This window comes from Nannospalax galili, unplaced genomic scaffold, assembly GCF_000622305.1.
Source record: "Nannospalax galili isolate Female #2095 unplaced genomic scaffold, S.galili_v1.0 scaffold218, whole genome shotgun sequence".
Lineage (NCBI taxonomy): Eukaryota > Metazoa > Chordata > Mammalia > Rodentia > Spalacidae > Nannospalax > Nannospalax galili.
Window position 1 is genome coordinate 1,340,590 of NW_008343207.1, and position 27,117 is coordinate 1,367,706.

Here is a 27,117-nt window from a genome sequence, read left to right on the forward strand (position 1 = left end):
ATATGATTTAATATAAAACAAAATTTTATAAGGTACAATTCACTTTTATATAACACTTTTATGAAAATGAACTATAAAATATCAAAGTTTTAGAATTTGCATATCTTTTTCAAAGTTTTGTAGAAAATAAAAATCCAAAAGGGAATTTATAAAAATGGGATGTATGAAGTCAGACATGGTGGTGCATGCCTTTAATCCCAGTGCAGGTAGAGGCAGGCAGATCTCTGTGAGTTCGAGGCCAGCCTGGTCTACGTAGTGAGTTTGAGACCAGCTGGGGCTACAGGGAGACCCTGTCTCAAAAAGACAAAAAAAAGGGGGGGGATTGTAGGATGTCAAATTTTATATAAAAATAAAGATTAAACTAAATATCCAACATGCATATCATCATTGGTGGAAAACTGTGGGAGTCTGTCGCCCCAGAATGTCACTGACAAAGTCAACTACAAAGTATCAGGCCAAAGAAACACAACTTCGCCCTCACTTTTGCTGCAAGGAGAAATTGGGTGCAGGGTGGGGTGGCTCTTACTAGAGCCTGCATGTATTCACTGGACCCAGTTAGGACACACAAGCAGCAGTTAATTTAAGAACCACATCCCCTCGTCAACAGAAGGCTCCTTGCTCCCTCCTGCCGCCCGCCACCTTGAGACGACAGATTGACAGTCACATCTAGGTCCTTGACCTTAAAGCAGGAAGTCTACTTAAAGACCATATCACAGGGAGACTAAAGCAAGGCTAGACTACTCAAGGATGCACCAGCCAAGACTTCAAACTTCTAGCTGGCCCACTCTGTCCATACCCTCCTCCCTGCCTTCTGAACATGCTGAGAACAGGGAACCACACAGAACCACATGGAACCTCAGACATGGCGGGGGCCCTACCTCTTGCAGGTCAGCAGAACCTCTCTTCAGCTCACCGGCCATGACCAGCACTGACTTCAGGGCCCGGAGCCCAAAGTCATAATGGTGCTGCTTGGACAGCTGCTCCCGGGCCAGCTTATACAGAACTGTCATCTTCTTGGCCAGCGTCTTTTTGACAGAAGACAATAAGAAATCAAAATACAAGCAAATAAAATGAAGAAAGCAGCAGAGTGGTTGTCAATACAAGAAAGGGACACAGGAGTCCCAGGGACAGTGCTACAGATACACAGGGCTGGTCTCCATCATTCAAACACACAAGGTGCAAATTCACTTCTCTACAGCAGCTTGGGGACTCATTTTTAAAGAACACATGCTGGGGCTGGAGAGATGGCTCAGCAGTTAAGAACACTGGTTGTTCTTGCAGAAGACCTGGGTTCAAATCCCAGCACCCACATGGCAGCTAACAACTGTCTGTGACTCCAGTCCCAGGGCATCCGACAGCCTCTTCTGACCTCCACGGGTATTGCATGACATGGGTGCACTTACCTACATGCAGGCAATACACGCATACACATAAAATAAAAATAATAAACAAAATTTTTTTTAAAAAGAGCACATGCTATCCAGGAGGGGTGACACATGCCTATAATCCCAGTACTCAGGAAGTGAAAGCAGGAAAATCAGGAATTAAAGGTCATCCTCCAATACATAGTGAATTTGAGGCCAGCCTGGGCCACATGAGAGCTTGTTACACACACACATGCACACATACACACACACTTGCCAAATGCAACCACTCTTGCACAAAGTCAGAGACAGATCTTCCCCGACTTCATTGAGGGCAGATCCCGGCAGCAGTCCACTGAGCCTGATGCTTCTTGTTCACTGAGACATACACCTATCATTCAGGCACCCCTGCACCTGTATGCTGTGGTTTTGCTTTGGGCTTGGTTTGTTCAGTACTGGGGAATGAACACAGAACTGCTGAGCTACATCCCTAGCCCTTTACCTCATTAATTCTGAGAAGGGTCTGGCCTTGAACTTCTAATATTTCTGCCTCAATCTCCTCAGCATTTGGATAGGATGTTGCTTTGAGCCACATACCCAGGGACTCTCCTTTCTGAGGACAGCTCAGGCACATCATCCATGTCAGTTAAGCCCACTGGTCCCAGAGGTTGGCATGGGAATTTGGCTGATAAAAACTAATGAGAGATTGCATCCTACAAACCCAGAGTCCTAGCAGCCTGATGGGCAACAAGAACCTTTTAAAAACATTCATCGTGAAGCTGGAGAGATGCCTCAGTGTTAAGAGGGCTAGGCCCTGGGTTCTATCTTCAGCATCACAGAAAAGATAAATGTACATAGATTATAGGAATGCAACATGAGAAGGTGCAGAGGCCAGAGGAAGATCTAGGGCATCTTCCCCTGCCACTCTCTGCCCTATTGCCTTTAGACAGGTCTCACCAGACTGGAAACTTACTATTTTGTTTGTTTGTTTTGGTCTTTTTTGAGACAGGGTCTTCCTGTAGCCACATCTGGCCTGTGGCTAGCTAGCCTCTCTCAACCAGACTAGACAGGCCTTGCTCGATCTCACAGAACTCTGCCTGCTTCTGCCTCAAGTGCTGGGATTAAAGGTGTGTACCACCACGCTGGGCTAGAAGCTCACTATTTTGACTAGACAGGCTGACTTGCCAGCTCTTTGGATTTAATCGCATGTCTCTGCCCTCCAATGCTAGAGTTACAGGCATGCACAGCCATGCTCAGATTTTTCTGAGTGCTAGGGAGTCAAACTCCGGTGCTTGTGATTGCAGAGCAAGTGCTCTTACCCACTGAGCTATCTCCCCAGTTCCCATCTTGTTTTTTGGGACACTGAACCTGGAGCTCACTGACTGTCTAGGCTGGCTGAGTGATAAGATCCAAGGATCTTCCTGTCTCCACCTCCCCAGTGCTGGAACTGCAGGTGAATACCAGCAAGCCAGCTTTTTATGTGGGTGCTGAGATTCAAACTCAGGTCCTCATGCTTGAGAGGCAGGCACTTTACTGACTGAGCCATCTCCCTAGACCCATGGTGTGACTTTTAAAGGTGACATGAAGGAGTGTCTCAGTGGTGAAGGGACCACTCTGTTGACTATGGTGACAGGCACTCCATCTACACATGTAACAAGAGAGAGAACCTGAACCTAGTGAAGACGGAACACAGCATGTACTTGGGCAGTTCACAGGCTACACAATGGGCTGAGTGCTGATATACCAGATGCTACATCTCGGGGAGGACACACAGGAACTAGTCACTGCTTCTCAACCTCTCAGGCATCTGAAAGCATTCCCAAATTAAGTTACAGGTTTAGAGAGAGGGAAGAGAGGAGGGACAAGGCTGAGTGATTCCCAGCACCACACACCTTCTATATCCTGAAGTCATATCCCACAACACCACCCCTTGGCCAGCGACCTGGTATGGCTCACCTTGGCTCCCAGGAAGCCCTCAGAGAAGAGCATGATCTCACAGATCTGCTGCAGGTCAGGCACAATGACGACCACAGGCCTGAACAGGGCCTTCACAGACTCAGGCAGCTCAGTGCGGCCTGCATAGCCAGGGTTCATGGTGATGAAGATGCCCATCCGTGAATCCAGAGAGATCTCCTGCCCTTCAAACTGGATGATGGGAGAGAAGGAAAGTTTACACAGCTGGGACCATCACCAAGGAAGATGGTGAAGTAAGGAGGCTGGGTTTTCTGGATTGGCATACAATCCCAGACATATTCAGGAAGCTATGTGTGGTCAGGTGTGGTATCTGGCCAAGTGTGGTGTCTAGCCAGGTATGGTAGGTAATCTTCATGGTTAATTTCAATGGCTTTAGAATTAGCTAGGAAACTGATGTGCGTCTCTGGGTGCATCTGTGAGGATTAACTGAGGGTGGGTGGCACCACCCAATGGGTAGGGGTGTTCAAATAAAATTAAAAGAAGGAAAAAGGAGAAAGTCAGGAAACACCAGCATGTCTGTCTGCTGCCCAGCCACCATGATGGGAGCTGCTCTGAGCTACCCCACCTTCCTCACCATGATGGGAGCCCTCTGAATCTGTGAACCAAAGTAACCAATTCCTCCTCTTACATTGTTATGGTGAGTATTGTGATCACAGTGACAGAAAGCAGCTAACACTGCAGGTCTGAAAGCTCCCCCCAACCCAGGTGCCACAAGTTCTGTAGCAGGCATCCATCCGGGGAAACTATGCCAGTAGTTGCCCCTCCTCACCTGGAATGTGGTCAGCTGGTGAATCAGCGCATTCCGAATGGTCTGAATCTGAGACGAGATGACAGACAGCACCGAGGCATCGATCCGGTTGAACTCATCAAAGCAACCCCAAGCGCCACACTGGGCGAGGCCAGAGAAGATCTTCCCTATGGCCTGGGGATTCGGTCAGCATCATTAGGACCCATTCCTCCCAGAGATAGAAGACTTAACACTTTCTATATCCAACAGTATAGTGGGCAGCTGGGCAGAGTGGCAGATGGTCACTGCACCCATGGAGCTTTCTGACAAGATTTTCAAGGCCTTCAGTGGGACAGCTCTCCCTTGGGCCTTTCCAATCAAGACTGTGTATTTGTATAAAATTCCAGATTGACAGCTACTGAAAGGAAGGAACATCGAGGGAAAGTGGGTCTGGGGTCCCAAATGCCCTTATTGATGCAAAGCTGAGCAGTGGTGCCGTAGGCCTTAGAGGTCAATACTCCATTTGGCCACTGTCCCCACCCCTCTGTGTTGCTCCTTATTCGTCTATGCTCTCTCTCTAGCCCTGGCAGGAAGAGTTTGGGACTCTTGCCCTACAGATGGTACAAGGTTCACTCTAACACCCTTCCAGTGGTCCCTTGTCATTTCAGAAGACAGGTGACACACTTCCCAGCCCTTCCCCCACTTGGAGTTCCTTGCAGAGAAGAGAGCACTGGAAGTGAAGGCAAGGCCTTACTTTGTAGTCCATGCCTTCGCCGCAGTTGGTGACGACACACAGCAGGCCCAGGGCTTTGGCAAGGTCCTTGGTAGTCTCAGTTTTGCCGGTTCCCGCTGGGCCAGCAGGGGCACCTCCCAGATACATGGACAGGGCCTGTAACCAGTCAAATTCAAAGCGCACATGTTCTGATTCATGGGGGGAAATGGATGCCACTCCCAGGATCATCTCTGGGATAGCAGAGGCAGAACATGCAGGGACACTGATGCAAACAAGTGTCAACCTGACTGTGGAGAACGGTCCTGATCACCGGCTGGATGTTATTTCTAGGCATATCTGTGAGGGTCTGTCTCTCAGAGCCTAGTGTTTGGTGGAAAGCAGAGTTAGGCAGATGATGGTCCTCAGAGCACAGGTAGCAGTATTTAGCCCCTGAGAACTGGATGGAACCAAAGGTAAGGGGCACCTGGTTCCACTAGAGCTGAGATAGTCTCATCCTCAGACTCAAAGACAGCAGCCAGCTCTGAGCCTCAGACCCACAGCCCTGGCTGTTCTGTTTGTCCATCTGGCCAACACCAGGCTGAGACACGGACTAGAATCTGTAATCACCCACTGTCATAGAACACTTGAGTTTGACCCTGTCTTTCTATAGATCCCTGACTCAGTGGTCTCCCACTGATCTGACTCTGTATACCCCTAACCAACAGATAACACAGGTAAGCTCATACATTCTTTTTTTTCCCCACAGAATTTCATATATACCAGGCTGGCCTCAAACTCAATATGTAGCTGAGACTGAGCCTTGAACTCCTGATTCTCCTACCTCCACCTCCCAAGTGCTGGGATCTTAAGTGTGTGCCATCAAGCCCTGCTTAAGTTCATACTTTATTTTTTTAGAAAAACAAAAGGTGTCTCTGCTCACAGCCCACTGGGCTTCATGCTTCCACACATTCACTTGTATACCCCAGGTACCACAAGGTGATGTAGAGACTGGTGGGGCGCTACACACTGTAAGTTTGAGTCTCAGACCTCGAACTGAGGGTGTTACATGTAGGCCTGCCCAGACTCTGGTGCAGCTCAGTAGAGCACTTGTTTAATGTGCCCAAAGCACTGACTTCCACCTTCAATGACACAACAAAAAGAATCATCCATCTTCCTTACACTGGATAGCTAACATGCTGGCTCTTGTCCTGGGGGAAACACCATCTTCTCTTCCACAGGTCAGGGCACACTTGCCTTCTGACAGTCACAATCTTTGACATTTCTGCATCCTTCCATTGGTTTCTACTGATGTCCCCTCGACCCCCACTGTATAGGGACCACTATGCCAGGGTCTGAGCCACAGGATGGAAGCCAGTGTCTGAGACTATGTGGAGCATCCTAGAGGAGAAGCTCACAGGCATCTCAATCCCCAGTGATGACAAGAATCAGACTACAAGTGGAAGAAGCTTCTAAGAGCTCAAAGCTAGGACCCCTGCCCATGTAGGTCAATCATCAAGTTATTGTCAGGAGAGAACATGTCACCTGCGTGAGCGTCAGGTAGATGCGGTCCGTGAGGGGCGTGATGACCAGCCTCCCATTTAGACCCATGTACTCATAGCCATAGCTGAAGGTCCCTGTGCACTGGCGGATGTTGAGCTCATCTGGCTCACGGTCCCAGTAAAATCGAAGCTGGCTTTCCCACTCAAACTCCCGGGCCTCAAGGATGCTAGGCAAGAAGAGGCAAAGGACAAAGGGGCAATGGCTGAGCAGACTACAAACTAGCAGCCCAACAAAGCACCCCAGAGACCTCCAAAGGGACCCACCTGCCCCGGATGAAGGAATCTACAATGTCCCGGGCGTGCACATCAATGATGAGGACTGTGTTGTATTTCTTCCTGTCATTTTTGCTCAGGGGCATGGTAATCCTTGTAACCAGCTCATCAATTTGCCGGTGCATCTTCCTGCCGTAGTTCTTCATGGCTTGCTTGTCCCCTCCCTTGATCTTGTGGAAGACATCCTCGACCTCCCAGGTCCACCACACCTGACTGGAGGCCAGCACCACCATGCCTTGATACAGCAGCATCCAGTCCACCCTGTGGAAGAAGCATAACTGTCTGAGGCTCGGCAGAGGCCTAGTCCAGTAGGGCTGAATGGGAAGTCAGCCACACTCAGAGCTTATATGACCGACCTGGAACAGGAGACACTAATGCCAGGAAGGCTCTTTGGTTAGACAGTGAAATACTAGGACAATGATATACGGCCACTTAATTTGAGGGATCCTCACTGTACAGAAACATGTCCACCATAGAGCCAGGGGCATGGCTCAGAAATAGAACACTCACCTAGAATCCACCATTGAGAGCCTGGAGGTATGACTCAGGAATAGAGTACTGTCCTAGAATCCACCATGAGGGGCTGGGGACATGGCTCAGCAGTAGAGCTCTGGCCTAGAATATGCCTTAAGGGTATGGGGATGTACTAAATAGTTTCAGTTTTCAACTTAGCACACCTAGGTAGAAGGAGCCTCAACTGAGGAATTTTCCCCCACTGGATTGGCCTATGGCCATATCTGTGAGGCATTTTCTTGATTGTTGAGTTATGTGGGAAGATTCAGCCCACTATGTGTGGTGCCACCCGTGGGCAGGTGGTCCTGGGTTGTACAAGAAAGGCTGGGCACAGGCCATAGGAGCAAACCAGTAAGCAGAGCTCCTCTGTGGTCTATACTTCAGTTCCTTCCCTGAGCTTGGTTTCCCTCCATGATGAACTGTAACCTTAAGGTGAAATAAACCCTTTCTTTCCCAAGTTAGTTTTGGTCAGTTTTTATCACAGCAATAGAAAGTAAGTAGGACAGGGGCATGGGTCAGGAGTGGAGCTCTGATGTAGAATCCACCACTGAGGGGCCAGAGATGCAGCTCAGTGGCAGAGAGTCTGCCTAGAATTTGATAGTTGGCTCAGTGGTAAAGTCCAGGCCTAGAATCTGCCAATGAGGAGCTGGGGGTGGAGCACAACCACAGAATACTCATCTAGACTGTGAGATGCCTTGGGTTCAATCTCAAGTACCACTAAGGAAGAGAAATACTAATCATTAAAAAAAATATTTAGGGGCTGGAGAGATGGCCCAATGGTTAAGAGCACTGGCTGCTCTTGCAGGGGACCCAACACTCACATGGTAGCTAACAACTGTTCATAACGCCAATTCCAGGGGATCCAGTGCCCTCTTCTGGCCTCCATGGGCACTGCATGCATGTGGTACACTTATGTGCATGCAGGCAAAACACTCATACACATAAAATAAAGATAAAATCTTTAAAAATTTCTTTATAGATTTTCAAAATCACTTAGTATTATATGGGTTTATTTTAAGTCGAGGAAAAAAAACACATGAGGAATGAAATAATCTGTGCCCAAGTCTTTCTGAAGCCTGTGATTACCCTGCCCCTTTTCCATCTCAGGAAAATGAACTAGAGCTGAGGAGAAACACACCAGTGGACATGGCTGTCAGGGAAGAGATGGTGGCTGTTGTTTCCCCCACACCAGACAGGCACACCAAGTTATTCTGAATCTTGCTTTTCTCATTTGTCATTCCTTCGTCCCTACCACCTGGTAGATGGACAGACAGAGAGGTGTCCGCCACTGGCTCATGAGAGCTCATGATGGATCATCCAAGGAGTTGACAGGCTCATTGCTAGACCTCTTCCCATGATTCCATCTGGTGTTAGGATGAGCTCCAGTGCAGTGATTACCCATGGAAACTGGCACGGGCTCTCAACCAATGCTCCATTCACTCTTCTTCCATAGCCAGTGGACAGCACATGGCTGAGGAGACATACACATGCCTGATTTATGATGAAGTAAGCAAAATTCTGCCCTTCACAGCATTTCATAAGTAGCAGGATGAAATCATGTAAACATGCAATTTTCTAAGGATTCATTTATTTTGTGTGAGTGCACACATGTGTGAGGAGGCCTGAGGTTGATGGCAGGTGTCTTCCTTGGTCGCTCCCCACCTTATTTTCTGAAGCAGATCTCTCATTGAACCTGGAGCTCATTGATTCTGTTAGACTATTTGGTCAGTGAGTTCCAGCTGTCCTCCAGCCTCCTCAGTGCTGCTGCCTCCATACTTGCCTTTTTATGAGGGTGCTGGGGGGCCTATGCCAGGTCCTTATGCTTGTGTGGCAAACACTTTACCAACTGAGCCATCTTGCCAGCCCTTAATGATTCTCTTTTAAAGCACTATTTTGTGTGTGTGTGTGTGTGTGTGTGTGTGTGTGTGTGTGTGTGTGTGCAGTGCCCACAGAGCCCAGAAGAACTGGATCTCCTGGAGCTTGAGTTACACGTGGTTGTGAGCTGCCTGATATGGGCGCTGGGAACTGAACTCAGGTCCTCTTCAAGAGCAGCAAGTGCTTGTAACTGTTGAGCCATCTCTCTAACCATCCTCTTCCACAATAATTCATTTTTAAATAGATATTTCCATTTGGCAAAACCAACAGAGTGCTGCTCTCCTGATAAAAGCAGTGGTTTTATGTCTGTGATAACCCCACCAGCCATACCATAACCATACTGAAATTCCTGCCTGTCTCATGGAATAAGTATTTTGAATCACCCACCACAAAAGCCACTGGGGGCAGATATAGCACAATGGAATGCCCAGAAGCTTCTCTTCTGGCCACCCACAAAGCTTCTTAGCAATGCTGCTCCAGACAACTGCATACAGTCAGTCCTGAGGTCTGCTGATCACAGTTCTCACAGAGAAGCCTGCCCAGGAATCCCAGGGGGCTGGAGTAACACAGACCCTGCCACAGCCAGAGTTTCTGATGCCCCGGTGTGAAGTGGGGACTGAAAATTTGTATTCATTCATTCATTCATTCACTCATTCATTCATCTTTGTAGTACTAGAAACAGAACCCAGAGCCTCTTCTATGGTAGGCAAGCATTCTACAACTGACAACTTGCAGGCAGGTGTTCTACCCCTGAGATACACACCCATTTTCTCACTGGTGGAGTCTGGCAGATATTCTACCTCTGCGTTTTGCTCCCAGCCCAAGTTACATTTCTAACACGCTCCCAGCCCAGTGCCCTGTCCACCCACAAACGACTGCATGGAGCCATCATTTAAGACAGCTTTCATCAGTTGGTTCGACATAGCAAGGAAAGTCTCCATTACCATGTCAGCCCATCTGCTCCATACCCTCAGATCAAGCCCAGTGTGGACTGGCAGGACAGAGCAGCACATGCTCACACGCTCTCAAACCTGACTTCACCTGCTTCTGTCTTCGCAGTATCTAAAGATCGCCTCTTTGGTGATTAGTCTGTTGGTCCTTCTCATTTCATTCAGCACAGCTGTCATCCAGTCTTCCACGCGGCCCTCAGCCCGGACGATCTTGCGAAAGTTCATGACCTCTCCCTCTGCGGAGATCATGGCCAACACCAGCTTCTCCCCACTGTCTCCATCATGGAATTGTAACATGGCTATGTTGTCAAACATCTACAAGACAGCAGGAGACACAGGCCTGGATGCTGGCATTTAGTTCTGGAATTGCGGGCAGTCCATGGCCTCCACCCTCCTCCATCAGAGTGGCTAGGGCACTCTTGGGGTCCCCCTAGACCAACTTCCATGTGCCCAGTGGTGTGTTCATTCAACAGGATGACAGACACTATTTATTGGCATTGTGTAATCCTAGGGGAGATTTCAAAAAGAAAGAAACAGCTGGAAAGGCTGTCTGGCATGAAGGGATTCTAGTGGAAACACAGGGACAAGGAGGTCCAGAACATGGAGTTGAAGTGGGTGATTAAACACCCCGGGCTGGGAGTTAAGAGACATGAGATGCAACCCCAGCAGCCCCACATCCAACCAGGTAACTCCAAGCCACTTGTTCCCTCTCTCACAGCTTGGAGGAGGCATCGGTATGATACATGCCACAAGATGGCATGAGTCACACATCACTGCCACAAACACTGGCTATGACAACTGTCACTGTGATTAAGCAGAAAAAAATTCCAGACCCTGATTCCTTTAGGTCCTATGGCATAGCAAGGACATTCTGCAAATCAGAAGGGAGGGCAGGGACAACTGGCTTTAAAGAGTAAAATGAGAGGCTCACAGACAGGCTGACAGAAAACTTGGAAACTCAAGCAGCCCATTCTCACAGCAGCAAAACACTTGGTTAGAAAGTGGAATGGCCCAAACGTGGGACCTGTAATTGGGAAGCTGAGGCAGAAAGATGACCAGGGACAGAGCAGCTTGAGCTACATTATGAGACCCTGTCTCAAAAGAAAAAAAGGGATGTAAGGATGGAGGAAGAGAAGGAGGGAGGGAGGGAGGGAGGGAGAGAAAGAGGAAGGGAAGGAAGGAGGGAGGAAGGGAAGGGAAGAAAACAGTGTATCTCTTAAGATGCAAAACAGAAACACTTGATCACATAACATGACCTTGGTCCTATGATCTGACCTTGATCATGTGCTCCTGCACACAAAGCGGGTCACTGTTGCCTAGGATGCTGAGCAGCTCATCATCAGAGATGAAGAAGAACCTGGGGAAGGCATTCCTCTTAGAGTCCAGGTAGTCATTCAGGCTCTTCTGGCACTTCTCCAGGCCCTCACTGATGGCCTGCAGTTCGCTGAGGCGGTTCTGGGCCTCACAGCATCGCTTGATGACTGGGTCTTTCAAGGTCTCTCCCATGATCTGGACGTAGATAGGGAGATGGCTGGGTGTCACCCAAAGCAGCAGAAGCAGTCCTTATAGTCCCCAGCAGGTACCGGCCGGGACATTTACAAAATGACCAGCACCTAGCATCATAGCCACAGGGAGACCAGCATGGCAGATGCCACAAGCTTTAACATGTGTCTCCCAGCACCATCTAACATGCTACACAGAATTCACACATGTCTGGTTTTGTTTTTTGTCTTCCCATTAGGAGGCCAGCTGCACAGAGGTTTGCATGTTTTGGTCATGGTGTGCTATACCCACCTTCAACAGTGCTGCACACAGTAGGTGCTCAACCAATGCTTATGGAATGGATGGAACCAGCAACTGGGTTGTGAATAATTTGTACACATGGGGTATTCACTAGAGTGCTTGTTCATGGAAAAAGGGAAGGGGGTAGAGGAGGTGAAGAGGGGAACAGAGAAGGAAATTGTCTGAATGCCCAGCAATAGAGAAACAGGCAAATAATTTGCCATACATAATAACTTCTTATTGATCGAAATATTTCCAAGAGGCCAGCAAGATGGCTTAGAGGGCAAAAATGCCATCAAGCCTGCTGACCTGACTTCAGTTCCCAGGACCCACGTGGTAGAAGGAGAGAATCAACTTCTACAAGTAGTCCTCTGACTTCCATACATTGTCTGTGGAATGTGTATGCTACACACATGTCAAAGCTATGAAAAGATACAGTTATATTATAAGAATGGTCCTATTGTTGTAGATTGCTCCTGTATTTATCTGTAACTATATGTTTGTGTAGGATAAACATTCTAGGGAGATAGATGGTCAACTGTTAAAATAATCAATAAGCAGAAATTGTTGCTAAACAATTTAGAGTCCTATAATGCCTTCATACACTAAGGTGGATGGCAGGCACTTGCCCGTTTAAAGATCCTGTCAATATTGTCAAACTTCTTTGCCTCCTCTGGCAGCTGTGAGCGGATGTCCCCTCCAATGAAGATGCTCTCAAGGTACATCCACTTCCTCTGGACCAGCATCCAGATCTGAAACGCATAGTATTAACAACATAGAGTGACCAGGTACCCCAACAGAGTACACAAAATCCATCCTAACCCAGGACATACCCAAATCAGCTCAGTACAAGGACTTCCCAAGCCAAATGGCAGAGCTGGCAGAAACATGGCCACCACTGTAAACACGGGGTCCTCCCCTTAGCCTCAGTTTTGCTTCCTGTGCTGTAGTTTATTAACAGTCATGTGTATGAAGAAAGCAGTCTGTATAGGCTCAGCACTATCTGTGGTTTGTGGTGGTACCCTCAGGACATCCTGAAACACATCCCTGGATTAGGGTGCAGGGGATACCATACAAAAATGTGGGAGGAAGTAGCATTTTTAAGAACACAGCTCCAGGGGCTGGAAAAATGATTCAGCCATTAAGAGCACTGGATGCTCTTGCAGAGGACCTGGGTTCAATTCCCAGCACCCACATGGTGGCTAACAACCATCCATAACTCCAGTTCCAGGGGATTCGACTCCCTTTTCTGACTTCCACAGGCACTGCACGACATGGGTACATTTACATATATGCAGGCAATATACACACACGTAAAATAAAAATAACAAAATATTTTAAAGTACACAGTTCCTCTCAGAAGCAAATGGCACTGCCATGGCAACCCAGGACAGTTAGGACATGTCCAGTTACAAGCAGAATTTGGAGGCCTGTGACCCACAATGACCAGTGTGGAAGCCCATGCACACAGCAAGCTATACACTACCTGCTTAGCTGTTCTTTTTCTAGACATAGACCAAAAAAAAGGGAAAACAGAGACTTAAACAAACAGCTTCTGCAGGAATGCTCCCAGTAGCAGTGTTCTTAATACCCAGGAGGTAGAGAAACACACGTACCCATCGGGTGAGGAGTGGCAAACAAAAGATGACAGTCTAACTGTATGATGGAATCTTATTTAGGTATTAAAAGGAAAGAAACAATAACGCAGGCTACAACACAGATGAACCTTGACGATCTTGCACTGAGTGAAAGAGCAGAAGCAAAGGCCTGGTGCCCTGTGGCCTCAAGCACACAGAATGTGCAGAAGAGATGAAGCCATGGAGACAGGAAGTGGGAAATAGGGGTACAGGAACTGGGAAGTGACTGTCTGGTAGCCTTGGTGCCTACTTTTAAGGTATTGGGACCATACAACCAGGTTGTTCTAAGTGTCCCTGAACTGTACTTTCTAAAATGGTTAATTTGGGCCAGGGAGATGGTTCAGTTAGGAAAGGCCTGCCGTGCAAGCATGAGGACCTGAGTTCAGATCCCCAGCACCCATGTAAAAGCCAGGCCTGGTGGTGCACACCTGTAATCTCAGGGCTGAGAGGGTAGAGACAAGAGGATCCCTGTGCCTCATTAACTACCCAGTCCAGCCAGTCAGTGAGCTCCAGGTTTAATGAGAGACCCTGTCCAAAAATAAGATGAGGAGCAAGAGAGGAAAACACCTGACATCAACCTCTGGCCTCCACGCACATGCACACACCCAGGAAAACACATACATCACACCACACACAATATTGCAAAACAAAATGGTCAGTTTTATGTTATGTAAATTTAATCTCAATAAAAAAATTTAAATCCTACAGAAGAGGGCTAGGGATATAGCTCAGCAGTAGAGTACTTATCTAGTATATAGGAGGCCCCTAAAATCAATCCCCAGCACCACAAACAAACAATACAAAGGAAACAATGCCATGTCCTACACCAGAGCTTTCACAAAAAGTCACAGGCAGAAACAAGCACAGCAAGTCAAGGAAGCTGAGGTATGATAAGAAGACCTGGGTTAAGCTTCTTAGCCAGAAAGCCAGGCTGTGACCATGAAAATGGGAGGAACAAAGGAAGCTGCCCCAAAACAGAACTGAGCCTGATTTGCTTGTTTTGCTCACTGTCCATGCAGGACTTCCCTACCACACAAAATGACAAGCCAAGCTGGAGAGTCTGAAAAGGAAGTGAAGCAGGGGTTGGAGAGATGGCTCAGCAGTTAAGAACACTGACTGTTCTTGCAGAAGATCCGGGTTCAAATCCCAGCATCCACATGGCAGCTAACAGTCTCTTCTGTCCTCTGCAGGCATTGCACGACACTGGTGCACTTACCTACAAGTAGGCATAACACTCATATACATAAAAAGTAAAAATAATAAGTAAAATATTTTTTTAAAAAGGAAGTGAAGTTAGCCAGGCGTGGTGGTGCACGCCTTTAATCCTAGCACTCAGGAGGAAGAGGCAGGCGGATCTCTGTGAGTTCAAGGCCAGGCTGGTCTACATAGTGGTTCCAGGACATCTGGGGCTACAGGGAGACCCTGTGTCAAAAAGAAAAAAAAAAAAAAAAAAAAAAAAAAGGAAGTGAAGCAAGCAGGAGAAAAAACTTTAGATGAGATGAATCAAAGAAAACTAAAATTACATAGAGAAAAACTACCACCACGGTAATCAACAGACACAAAAAGAAAAATCATGCATGAAAAGAAAAGCAGAAAGGAATCAGGTAAAAGCACTTATACAACAACAGGATGGTATGAAAACAGAACAGAGACACATTTGTTAAAAGTTCAGTTAAGAATCTGGGGCTGGAATTAGAATTTTAAAATTCATTCCCTGAAATCAAAACACATCAGCCTTTCCAACCATGCACTGCACCCCCCAAATAAATCAAGTATAAAATGGGGCCATGCATTTATTTCTAATCACAAAATGTTTTCATAGGAAGTTCTTTTCCTGCCATTAATTGGCTCCACAGTGCCCTCTGGCTTTGCTCTCACCTCAATGACCTCTCCTATCAGAGATAGCGTCTTTTCCCACTTATGAACAGTTTGCAGGAAAGGCCCCACAAATCGGCTGCCCAAGATGCTCTGCAGGTTGACAGTGTTATCATCCAGACACTGGATAATGTCATCCACAGACCCCAGGATGTAGCCCCGCTCCTGCGTGCCCTTGTAGTATTTCACCACTGTGAACTTCATGCTCTCCCAGGTATCTAGGATTTCCTTCACCGCCTGGTCAGGGAACACAGAAAGAAGCACTCAGGCCATAAACTCATAGAGCAGGGTCTTGAACCAGCAGCCACCTTCCTACCTTGTCCTTAGATAGCAGCTCAATACAACTCGAAGCTCAGTCTTCTAAAAAGTCGAGATTCTCACAGTAACAGTGGTCCTTGTTTACCAAGCTCTCATTATACAGAGACAGACCCAGAAAGACCACCAAGTGGGCCAGGTGTGCTGCTGAGTCTCCACTCCACAGTCAGCTCCAGAGCCTGTGTGCCTAGAAGTCCTGCCCTGCATTCACTGTACTACCAAGCAAGAACATCAGAGTGCAAAGTGATGACTCCATTCTCTTAAAAAGTCTGTATCAATCTGCATGTATGTCTCTACATAGATGCACATGTGTAATGTTTTGTTTTTGTTTTGGGGTTTTAGTTTTTGTTTTTGTTTTTTTTTTGAGACAGGGTCTCCCTATAGCCCCAGCTGTCCTGGAACTCACTATGTAGACCAGGCTGGCCTTGAACTCAAAGAGATCTACCTGCCTCTGCCTCCCAAGTGCTGGGATGAAAAGCGTGTGCCACCATGCCCGGCTTCACATGTATAATGTTAATCTGAATTGTCAGCTTGATAAGATCACCTGCAAGACAGTCTCTGAGCATGCTAGGGAGGGATTATCTTGATTAGGTTAAATGAGGTGGGAAGACCTGGAAGGAGGACCACCCCCTAGGTTGGGCTCCTAGACTGTATAAACAGGAGAAAGCGAGCTGGGCACCAGCAACTCTTGTCTGTTCCCTGACTGGATTCAATGTGACCAGTTGTCTCTTGCTCCTGCCACCATGCTCCCCACCATAATGGACTCACCCTCAAATGTGAGCCAAAATAAATCCTTCCTTCCTCAAGGTGCTTGTGTCAAGTATTTTATCATAGCAGTGAGAAAAGTAGCTAAGACAATATGTGTACATCTTATGCATATGTATGTGTGTTTATTTACATATGTGTATGAATATGCACATATGCATTACATGAATCTATGAGTGTATGTTTTATGCATACATTCATGGGTGCATTCATACATGTTGTGTGTACATGTGTCCATATGTATTCATGTGTCTGTGCACCTTTAAAATTTTTATGGCTTGGATTAGTTGTGCAGATTGGGCTTAAGTAACATTTTTGTATACATATGTAATGCATTTTGATCTTTGTACATGCATCCTAAGTAGGAAACGATATTCAGTAAGACACCAACAAGTGCCTTCAGATGGTCAGGCTGTAAGTAACTTTGCTTCTTTGTAAAATGTTTCCCATAGATGTCTATTTCTTCCATCATCAGTAAACAGAACCTGGAACTACATTCAGGATCGTCGAACTGTTAACCAAGGCAGAAGTTCCATTTTTCTAGCTACTAGAGCATATGTGTTTCTGCTTAAATGAAGGAATGGCCCTTGCCAGGGTTGTGGCACAGTCACAAAATCCCAGCACTCAGGAGGCTGAGGCAGGAGAATCATGAGTTCAGGTCAGCCTCGGCTACACAGTGAGATCCTGTCTCAACATACCAAGGGCTGGGGCATGGCTCAGTGGCAGATCACTTGCCTAGCATGTACAAGGGCCCAGGTTCTATCCCAGCTCTCTGTCCTCTGAAGCGCTAAACAGGCCTACCTTCTCAATGGCAACCTCCTTGATGGCTGCAGTGACAATCTCATTGAGCACCTCTGTGTGTTTATGCAGTTCCATGGCAAACATGTTCTCCAGTGTGAAGGTCTCAGTCATCTCGAAAAACACACCTGTTTTCTCCATGAGTTCTTTCCAGTGCCTGGAATCACATGGCATTAACACTTTTCCCAGGGGAAACTCAGGGAAGAGCTTAACTGTTCCCACTGAAATCCCAGGATGAAGCTCCCCAGCTCCCCCCCATCCCCCCCATCCCCTGTAGGAAAACCTCTGCAGTGGCTCTGTGACACAGGACAACGTGCAGATTGCACTCCCAAGGTTTTCCAAAACCCCCTCCCTGGTCATAGTTAAATCTAGGAAACATCAGCAAGACCTGTCCTGTATGGGTAACATGGACACTAAGAAAACTCATGGCTTCTAGTTTTTTGAAACTGCTTCTGTGGTGGCCTCTAGAGCAGTGGTCTGGACCTCTGCCATGTCACTGAGCCTGTGGGAGAACCTAGTGTCAACTAAGAGGCTGAGCGTGGGGAAGCGGGGTTGGCTCTGGGGACACTTGGTAACCCCACACCCAGCTCCTGGCCTTGGGAGCCCATCACCTGCTTGGATAAACAGTTAATAGTAAGCAAATCTACACATCAAATGCAATCCTGCATTGTTTAACAGGGGGGATATGCTTTGAGAAATGCATCACCACACAATCTCAGCTTTGTGGGAACTTCCCAGAATGAGTTACCAGGAAATCAGGTCTGTGATGTACCTCTGCCATATGGTATAGACAGCTGGCATGTCCCCCAACAAAGCACTGTAACACATCACTATGTGGTGTTAAACTGCAAGTTGGTTGTTTTGCATGCTTGTTTTATGCAAAGCTGGGGCTGGGACCCTGAGCCTTGCACATGTTAGGCAAGTGCTCTACCACTGGAGCCCTATAAGTACAAACTGTTTACACTCTAGGGGGAAAAGCACTGGGTAAGCCAGGCGCTGTGACACATGCCTATAATCTCAGCACTGGAAGCCGAGGGAGGAAGAGTAAGAGTTTGAGGCCAGCTTGGGCTAAATCCTGAGACTCTGGCAGAAAGAAGAAAGAAAGAAAGAAAGAAAGAAAGAAAGAAAGAAAGAAAGAAAGAAAGAAAGAAAGAAAGAAAGAAAGAAAGAAAGAAAGAAAGAAAGAAAGAAAGAAAGAAAGAAAGAAAGAAAGAAAGAAAGAAAGAAAGAAAGAAAGAAAGAAAGAAAGAAAGAAAGAAAGAAAGAAAGAAAGAAAGAAAGAAAGAAAGAAAGAAAGAAAGAAAGAAAGAAAGAAAGAAAGAAAGAAAGAAAGAAAGAAAGAAAGAAAGAAAGAAGAATAAATTGGACAACAGCAGTGACTCAGATATGGTGAACATGGAGAGACATGACCAGAGTCTAGGAACCCATGGGTTATGAGATCATGAACTGGGGCCTCCCACATGCAAATGTCTATGTCTGTTTACAGAGAACAATCTATGAGCAAAGGCAGCAAGCACTCTGGGTCTGTGAGTGGCACAGGAACAAAGGTGATCTAAGAGTCATGTTAACTGGGCTTGAGGACTGCCAAGCCATGTTAGTTGGCTTGAGGACTGCCATTCTGGGCTGAAAGGGACAGATAGGGAGTACTCACAAGAGACCTTCTTATTTGTGTGGACAGCACAGTGTGCTTGTCAGCTCCCTGTGACTGGGACAAAATGCCTGAGAAAAGCGACTTATTGGAGGGAAGGGTTCAGAGGGTCAGTTCATGGTCACTTGTCAGTTCTGGGCCATGGTCAGATACAGCATCATGGCCGGGAGCATGGGAAGAGGCAAGATGTTCATATTTTGGAGGACAGGAGGGAGGGAAAAGGGAAGGAAAGAGGGAGAGAGAGAGAGAGAGAGAGAGAGAGAGAGAGAGAGAAAAAGAAAGGGGAAGAGGGAAAAGAGAAAAAAGAGAGGGAAAGAGAGAGAGAGAGAGAGAGAGAGAGAGAGAGAAATTGACAGAAACAGAGACAGAGACACCAAGAGGCTCTGCCTTCTAGTTTCCAGCACTTCCATAAGCGCCCCCTGCTAGGCACCAGGCATCATCACATGAGCCTCTGGACAACAGTCCAGACAGGAGATGGGAAAAGATTTTCTCACTAAATAAAATGAAGCCACATGGTGTCATCCTGTGACTCTATGACCAGACTCTGGGAAATATGGCAGAGGAGACAGGAACACTCAGAAAGAAATGACTCCACAGAGCTCTGGCTAATTCCTGTCTGCATGAAATGGCCTGGGACTAGCCTCCTCCAACCCACCACCAGACCGTGCCTCCATCAAACACTAGAGAGACCTGTAGTACATCTGATATGGCATTCACGAGCCCCACGTGGCTGCTGGGCAAGTCCAAACTGAAATTTTCTCATAGTGCAAAATGCATACTAGATTTCAATGAATGTTCTTTAAGAAAGTAAAGTATCTCAGGAATTAATGTTTTATATTTATTATATGCTGAAATGATCTTTTAGATATATTGAGTCAATTAACATATATGATTAAGATTAATTCCAAGCTGGGAGCGATAGCTCACACCTATAATCCCAGGATTTGGGAGGCTGAGGCAGAAGCATTGCCATGAGTTCGAGGCCAGCCTAGATAACTTAGTTCTAGGCCAGCCTGGACTACAGAGTGAGATTCTATTTCAACCATCCCCACCCCCAAAAAAGACGACTTTCATCTGTTCCTTTGTATTATTTTTTTTTCCTTTTGGTTTTTTGAGACAAGGTTTCATTATGTATATAACCCTGGTTTCCTGAAACTTTCTATCTTCCTGCCTCATCCCTTACAGTGCTGGGATAACAAGTGCGTGCTTCCACTCCCAGCTATTTTTATTCTTTCGCTGTAACGCCTAGAAACTAAAAACTAAAAGTGACATTTGTGGCCATGTTCCATTTCTCCTGAATGCAGCTCATCAAGGCCTCTTTATTTTAATTTTTTTAAACCTTTGAATAAAGCAACCATTCTCTCTCTCTCTCTCTCTCTCTCTCTCTCTCTCTCTCTTCTCTCTCTCTCTCTCTGACACAACATCTCCCTGTAGCCCCAACTAGCCTGGAACTTGCTATGTAGACCAGGCTGGCCTCAATTTCACAGAGATCTGCCTGCCTCTGCCTTCTGGGTGCCGCATGTACCACCATGCCCAGCTGGGGTCATTTTTATAAATAATCCTTGGAGTTGATCATCATATAGAAACAATACCATCACCATCCACTTTGTGCATCATCGCTGAACCCTTCCCTGGTCCCCTACCCAGCCTAGTGGGGGCAGGTCTGAAAGCTCCCTCCCACAGGCTGATGGAGGACAGAACCAACCTCTCTCTCAGGGCTTCATGTTTCAGGGCAAGAAGCAATGGGATGGAGTCTTTGAATGCCTTCATTTTTGCTTCCAAGTGGCAGGCCACTGATAAGCTGCGCACTGGCCGTGGCAGCTTTCGGAGGTTCTTCAGGAAACCATCGATTCCCTCCTGCAAGTGCTGGACATTCAGATTGATCCAGAGGGTCTGAGACCATTCTTCTTTTGAAACCTAGAAATGTGAGCAAAATCAGTCTGGGAACAGTACCCACAGGAACTGCAAAGGAAGAGTCGGGGCAGGGAGGGGGGCTGTGCCTAGCTGGGCTGCTCAGCTCTCCACAGCAGCCTTGAGCTCACAGGGGCAACTGTTGAGCCAGAAAGAAAGAGCTTCAGCTTTTCTGAGTTCTCCCCAGCATCACACTGCACCTGAGGGTGTGCACCATCCCATAACACCTTCCTTTCCCTATACAAAGGCAGGAACTAGACAGTGGGCAGGAGGCAAGTTGTAAGCAGAGATGGCTCTGGCTCACAGGCTGTCTGTCCTGCTTCTCCAATAGAGGAGGCTGCACAATGGCTCTTGTTCACATTGCTGGCCCTGGAGCTGGGTCACAACTCAGTGGTAGAGCATGTGCTTAGTTTACATGACAACCTTGGGTCCCATCCTCAGCACCAAAAAAAAAATAGGAAACATTGCTCATCCAGACAGAAAAAGTTTAAACGGTTTGGCATGGTGGCATGTGCCCATAGTCCCAGTTACTCTGGAAGTCGAGGCAGGAGGATCATTTGAGTGCAGGAGTTCAAGATCAGCCTGAGTAACATAACAAGACCCTATCTCAAAAAATAAAATTAGAGTTTAAGGACTGGGAGATGGCTCAGTTGGGAAAGCACTTGCAGTGTGAGTGTGAGAACCTGAGTTCTATCCCTAGAACCCAGGTGTGGTGGCAGCACGGTGATCCCACTGGGTAGGTACAGTCAGAAGGATCCCTGTGGCCCTCTGAACCCAAGTGTGGTGGTGGCCATGGTGATTGCAGCACAAGTACAGACAGGAGGATCCTGTAGCTCTCTGGCCAGCCAGCCTGGTGTAATTGGTGAGCTCCAGGCCACTGAGAGACCTGGACTCAAAGGAGGTGGACAATGTTCCTGAAGATGACACCTGAGGTTGTCCTCCAACCTCTATACATGCACACACATACACACACACACACACACACACACACACACACGAACACACACATAAAATAAATAAAAATAAGGCTCAAACGTTTTTTGACTTTTTAGATTGATTATATTCAATGATTCACTACCTGTCTTTGCAAGAATGTGCTGTGACTATGTCAAAGGAAAGCCCAAGGATAATCATCTGTCTGGATTCCCCTCTATTCTCTTTGCTGGATGTTCTACCATACAGAAAATCACAGCATAATTTCTCTCATCGTAAAAGAAAATTATGGTATTGGACAGATGGCTTGGAAGTTAAGATTACTTCCTGCTCTTTCAGAGGACCCATGTTCAGTTCCCAGCACCCACATGGTGGCTAACAACTCGCTACAACTCCAGTGTCAAGAGATCCAACACCGTCTTCTGGCCTCCACCAGGCATTGCATGCATACACATAAGTGGACACACACACACATTTAAAAAACACATCTTTTTTTTAAAAGAAAGAAAGAAAACTAGAACTGGGTATTGTGGCACATACCCATAATCCCAGCACTCAGCAGTCAAAGGCAGGAAGCTCATAAATTCAGAGCCAGCCTGGGCTACATAGTGAGATTGTCTCAAACACAAGAATCATAGGCCTCCACATCTCCCCAGCCAGCACAGCCCATCTCTCTTCTCTCAAAAACAAAATACACTGACAAGCTGCCTATACCCCAGCTGTCTATACCCAAGCTGACTGCCTCCTTTCTTCCTATTCTTTCTGCTTTCTTTTTAACAGCCTTTCTGAAGATTAACTGTCATAATATGTTCTATAGATTTATTCTAGAAAAAACAAATTCAATGTGTGAGAACCAGCCGTAAGTGGCTAGAGACTGAGAAAGGAGACAAACAGGTAAGAGCTGCGCAGCCAGGTTACAGGGGGCCCTGCTCACACAAGTGGGTCTCAGGTGGCAGTAGGACCAGATTCCCACAGTTTGGGTAGGAGGAAGAGGACCTAGCAGGACCAGAGTAACTTCACCCAAGCCAGCATAGACCTGGTTCAGTTGATAAGCACTTGCTGTACAAGCCTGAGGTTCTGAGTTTGAGTCCTGGGACCCATACAAAAGCTGGGCATGGTGGTACCTGCTTATAATCCCAACACTGTTGGCCAGTCAATCTAGACTAATTGCAGGTTCCATGCCAGTGAGAGACCCTGTCTCAAAAAAACAAGGTAGATGGCTCTGAAGGAATAATACCTGAGGTTGACTCTGGCCCCCACTTACATTCATATGCACACCCACACCCATATTCACAAAAAGACAGTAGGTACATCCTTGGCATCAAGGACATGGGTCTCACGAATCTGCTCCTCTGGGGAGGAGTTGTTTGGTTTGCGTTTTGTTTTTGTTTTTTTAGTTTTTTTAAGACATGGCCTCAATAAGTTGCCCAGCTGGCCTGGAGCTCAGAATCCTCCCTTCTCAGCCTCCAAGTGCTGAGGTCACAAGTGTGCATCCCTATGGCCAGCTGGGATCAAGTCCTCAAGGAGGGGCACACCTTCAGGGCCACATACAGGTCGTAGATCATTCTGAGCCCAGTCATCTCCTTCTGCACTTTGATCAGCTCGGGGTACATGGTGATCGGAAGGTCAAAGAGCTTCTCCGCATTGGCCAGCTCCTGCCGGTTCTTCTCGTGCTTTGCCAGCTCCCTCTCAAAACTCCCTAGCAGGTCTATGCCTAGAAAACAGGTGCAAAGAAAAGTGGGAGATCCAACACGAGTGCAAGCCAGGCATGGCCCACACCGCTAATTCCAGTACTCAGAGCCAGAGGTGGGAGGATCACTGCGAGTTCCAGGCCAGCCAGGGCTACAAAATGAGCATCCTGCCTAAAACTTGTAAGTATATAAAACTGAGAGCCAGCGAGATGGCTCAGTGGGCAAAGTGCTTCCCACTAGGCCTGACAACCTGAGTTCCATCCTGGTACCCACATGGTAGGAGAGAAATGATTCCCACAAGCTGTCCTCTGACCTCTGCATGCATGCCGTGGCATGTACACACACTGAATAAAGAAATAGAATTAAATAAATACACAATAAATAAATAAATAATAAAATAAATGAATAGAAAGCTGGGCATGGTGGCGCACGCCTTTAATCCCAGCACTCAGGAGGCAGAGGTAAATGGATCTCTGTGAGTTCAAGGCCAGCCTGGTCTACATAGGGAGTTCCAGGACAGCTGGGGCTACAGGGAGACCCTGTCTCAAAAAACAAACTAATTAATTAATTAAATTGAGTAAGAAATCAGTCATAAACTGTATAAATTAGAATTTCACCCACATGAGGTCCCTTACCCCTGCAAACCTCTCCAGTTAGACTATTGATTTCCTGCACCCAGAACATGTCGGAAGTAAGGCTATTGAAGGAAACTGCCTTATTCCCTGTCACATCAATTGCTCCTCTCTGCTGCCCTTCACCTTTCCTCTTCAGGCTGGAAGCTCCCTTCACACTTCAAGTCTGTGCTTCTTTCCCACAGCCATTGTCATTTTATGTCACTGGGTCTCCAGTCACCCACCCAAATACCACCTATCCCAGAGGCCTTTTAAGCGTTCCTAAAATCTGAAGACCTGGTAGGCTGTGGTCCATACCAGTCTCATCGCATCTTGTTTAGAGTAAGGACATTCTCTTCGTCCTTTTGGCTCATATCATTTGAAGGACAGGTGTTGGGTTTTACAGGTGAAGTATCCGCCAAAAGGCTCATGTGTGGGTGATTTGATCCTCAACTGGTGGATCCAGTCACTGAGAGGTAATTCACTCTGAACTCTGAGGACTTAAGTTCTATCTCCAGAACCCACATGAAAAAGCCAGGCATGGTGGTAACCATGGTAAAGATGCAGACAGAGGATCCCTGGGGCTCCCTGGCCAGCCAACCTGGTGAAATTGTTGAGCTCCAGGCCAGTGAGACCCCCTGACTCAAAGGAGATGGACAGTGTTCCTGAGGATAAACTGAGGCTGTCCTCCAACATATGCACACACATATACATACACGAACACATACATAAAATCAATTTGAAAAATAAGCTCTGAGCTAATCAGTGGCTCAGTCCATTAATGAATATATAATTTGATGACATCATTGGGAAGTGATAAACTAGGAAGTGAGGCTGGTCAGTAGAAATGGGTCACTGGGGACACATTTCTCACTCATTCTGCTTCCTTGCTGCTGTAAGGTAAGCAGCTTCCTCAGCCATGTACTCCCCCCACAGTGATGGTCTACCTCGTGGTAGTAATGGACCTGGCCAGCCATGGACCTGTGAAACTGTGAGCCAAAATAAATCCTTCTTCCTTTAAACCATTTCTCTCAGATACTGGTCATAATGACAGAAGAGTGCCTGGCACTGTGGGGAACTAGCATGGTATGGTCCAGGGTCTAAGCTCTGTGCTGGATAGCTTTAGTGACAGCTTGACACACCTGGGTTGAGGGATCCTCAATTGGGGAATTGCTTTCATTGGACTGGCCTGTGGCCATGTCCATGAGGCACGTTCTTGATTGTTGAGTAATGTGGGTGGTGCCACCCCTGGGCAGGTGGGCCTGTGTTGCATAAGAAAGCAGGCTGAGCAGGGGCCAGGGGAGCAAGTCAGTAAGCAGCGTTCCTCCATGGCCTGTGCTCCAACTCCTGTTTCCAGGTTCCTGCTCTGAGTCTACCTTGGGCTCTCTGATGAACTGAGACCTGAGAGATGTAAGCTGAGTAAACCCTTTCCTCCCCAAGTTGGTATTGGTCAGAGTATTTTGTCACAGCAATGAAGAAACAAACTAAGACAAGCCCGAAGAGTGAATTCAGAGGAACAAAGCAGAGAGGGATTCAGAAGGTGGTAGTGTTCACTGCTTCCCGTGAGCCTCTCAGGCAAGCCCTCTAAGTCCTCAGCACCCCATGACCATCTCACCTTTGTTGAGATCTTCACCCACAGCCCCAGGGCCTTGGCTGTAGAATTGCTTGGCAAATTCATCCATCTGGAGTCTGTAGTTCATTATCTCACCACGAGTGATCTGGGCAGAGAAGGTTGTTCCAACTTAGCCCCAGTGCTGGGGAGGGAGCCCAGGGCCTCACACACTAGGCCAGTACTCTACTCCCAGCTCCACCAGCCCCCAGTCCTCACACAGAGTTAGGGTATAACCCGCACCTCGGTGAAAGTTCTCTTGATGCCCCCAAGTGCGTGTTCTACATTCACCGATTCCATGAAGAGATTTTCCCACATGCTCTCAATCTTGTCAACCAGCTCCTGCTCAGCCTCAGAAGGCTGGACAGACAGACAGAGAAAAAATTACTAGTAATGTTGGGATTGAAATTTCTGGTCACAGCTGCTTCCCATAGACCTCTGTTTCTAAGCACAACCAGATGAGACACTGAAACCAACTGAAAAAACTAGTTGAAATATTAAAATTGTGTTCTTTTGATTGTTTGTTTTGATTTCTTTTTTTTTTTTTTTTTTTTTTTTTTTTTTGTCTTTTTGAGACAGGGTCTCCCTGTAGCCCCAGCTATCCTGGAACTCACTATGTGGACCAGGCTGGCCTCGAACTTACAAAGATATGCCTGCCTCTGCCTCCCAAGTTATTTTTTATTTTTTAATTATGTGCATCTGTGTGTAGGTTTGTGCACATGAGTGCAGTGTCCATGGAGGCCAGAGGCATCCAACCCCCCTGGAGCTGGAGTTACAGGCACTTGTAGTGTCATGGGTGCTGGAAACTAAACTTGGGTCCGTTGCAAGAACAGTGCCTACTCTAAGCCATTGAGCCATCTCCCTACACTCATGTTTGTTCTTAAGATGAGGTCTCATGTAGCCCAGGCTTATCTTTAACTGATTATATAGCCAGGGATGACCTTGAACCCCCAATCCTCCTGCCTCCACCTCCCAAGTTCTGGGATTATAGGTATGTGCCACTACGCCTGGCTAAAATTACATTTTTGTAATTAAAATGAAATCCAGATCAAATGGTTTTCCATCTTTTTTTTCAGTATTGGAGATTGACCCAAAGTTCTCGGGAATGCCAGGAAAATGATCTACCATGGACCTACACCCCTAGTCCGAGATAAAATAACTTAAAAATAAATAATTGGATGAACAGAGGTGACCCAGAGAGCTAAACCCTTTGTAAAATAAAGCCTAGCTTCAAGTCAATTGAATTTCTGATGAAAATAAGACTCCGCTGGCCTAACATGTCCACACATACTTTCAGAATATCATACCACCTATGATCTCCCATTCTCTCCACAATTTATCATAAACAATGTGCTGAATTTAGACAGAAACACCAAGCTTATAAAGATACAAAGGATGTAACGAAGCCAAGAGAGTCACAGATCATGCACACAGATCACAACAAAGGTCTGAGACAGAATTAGACCAAATTTTACTTGAAGTCAATGAAACAAAAGGAGAAAATAAACCAAACTTGAGAAATTGGGCAGAGACAGGAGATGTTTTAAAATGGGAATTCTAGAACCTATGATTACTACCTTAAAATTAAGAGATTG

At 46.8% G+C, this 27,117-nt stretch overlaps 1 protein-coding gene across 1 annotated transcript in view; it reads right to left on the bottom strand.

Annotated features, from left to right (window-relative positions):
- Dnah10 (dynein axonemal heavy chain 10) overlaps positions 1-27,117 on the bottom strand; it is a 149,456-nt gene that overhangs the window by 66,477 nt on the left and 55,862 nt on the right. Inside the window, exons 22-36 of the mRNA XM_008839272.3 lie at positions 25,766-25,882; positions 25,529-25,631; positions 23,147-23,325; positions 20,473-20,684; positions 17,123-17,276; positions 15,245-15,478; positions 12,359-12,481; positions 11,223-11,456; positions 10,039-10,262; positions 6,601-6,870; positions 6,320-6,503; positions 4,820-4,954; positions 4,108-4,260; positions 3,321-3,509; positions 879-1,025 (exon numbers count right to left, since the gene is read on the bottom strand). Of these exons, the coding sequence (XP_008837494.1) occupies positions 879-1,025; positions 3,321-3,509; positions 4,108-4,260; positions 4,820-4,954; positions 6,320-6,503; positions 6,601-6,870; positions 10,039-10,262; positions 11,223-11,456; positions 12,359-12,481; positions 15,245-15,478; positions 17,123-17,276; positions 20,473-20,684; positions 23,147-23,325; positions 25,529-25,631; positions 25,766-25,882 (2,658 nt within the window). The remainder of the gene's footprint in view (positions 1-878; positions 1,026-3,320; positions 3,510-4,107; positions 4,261-4,819; positions 4,955-6,319; positions 6,504-6,600; positions 6,871-10,038; positions 10,263-11,222; positions 11,457-12,358; positions 12,482-15,244; positions 15,479-17,122; positions 17,277-20,472; positions 20,685-23,146; positions 23,326-25,528; positions 25,632-25,765; positions 25,883-27,117) is intronic.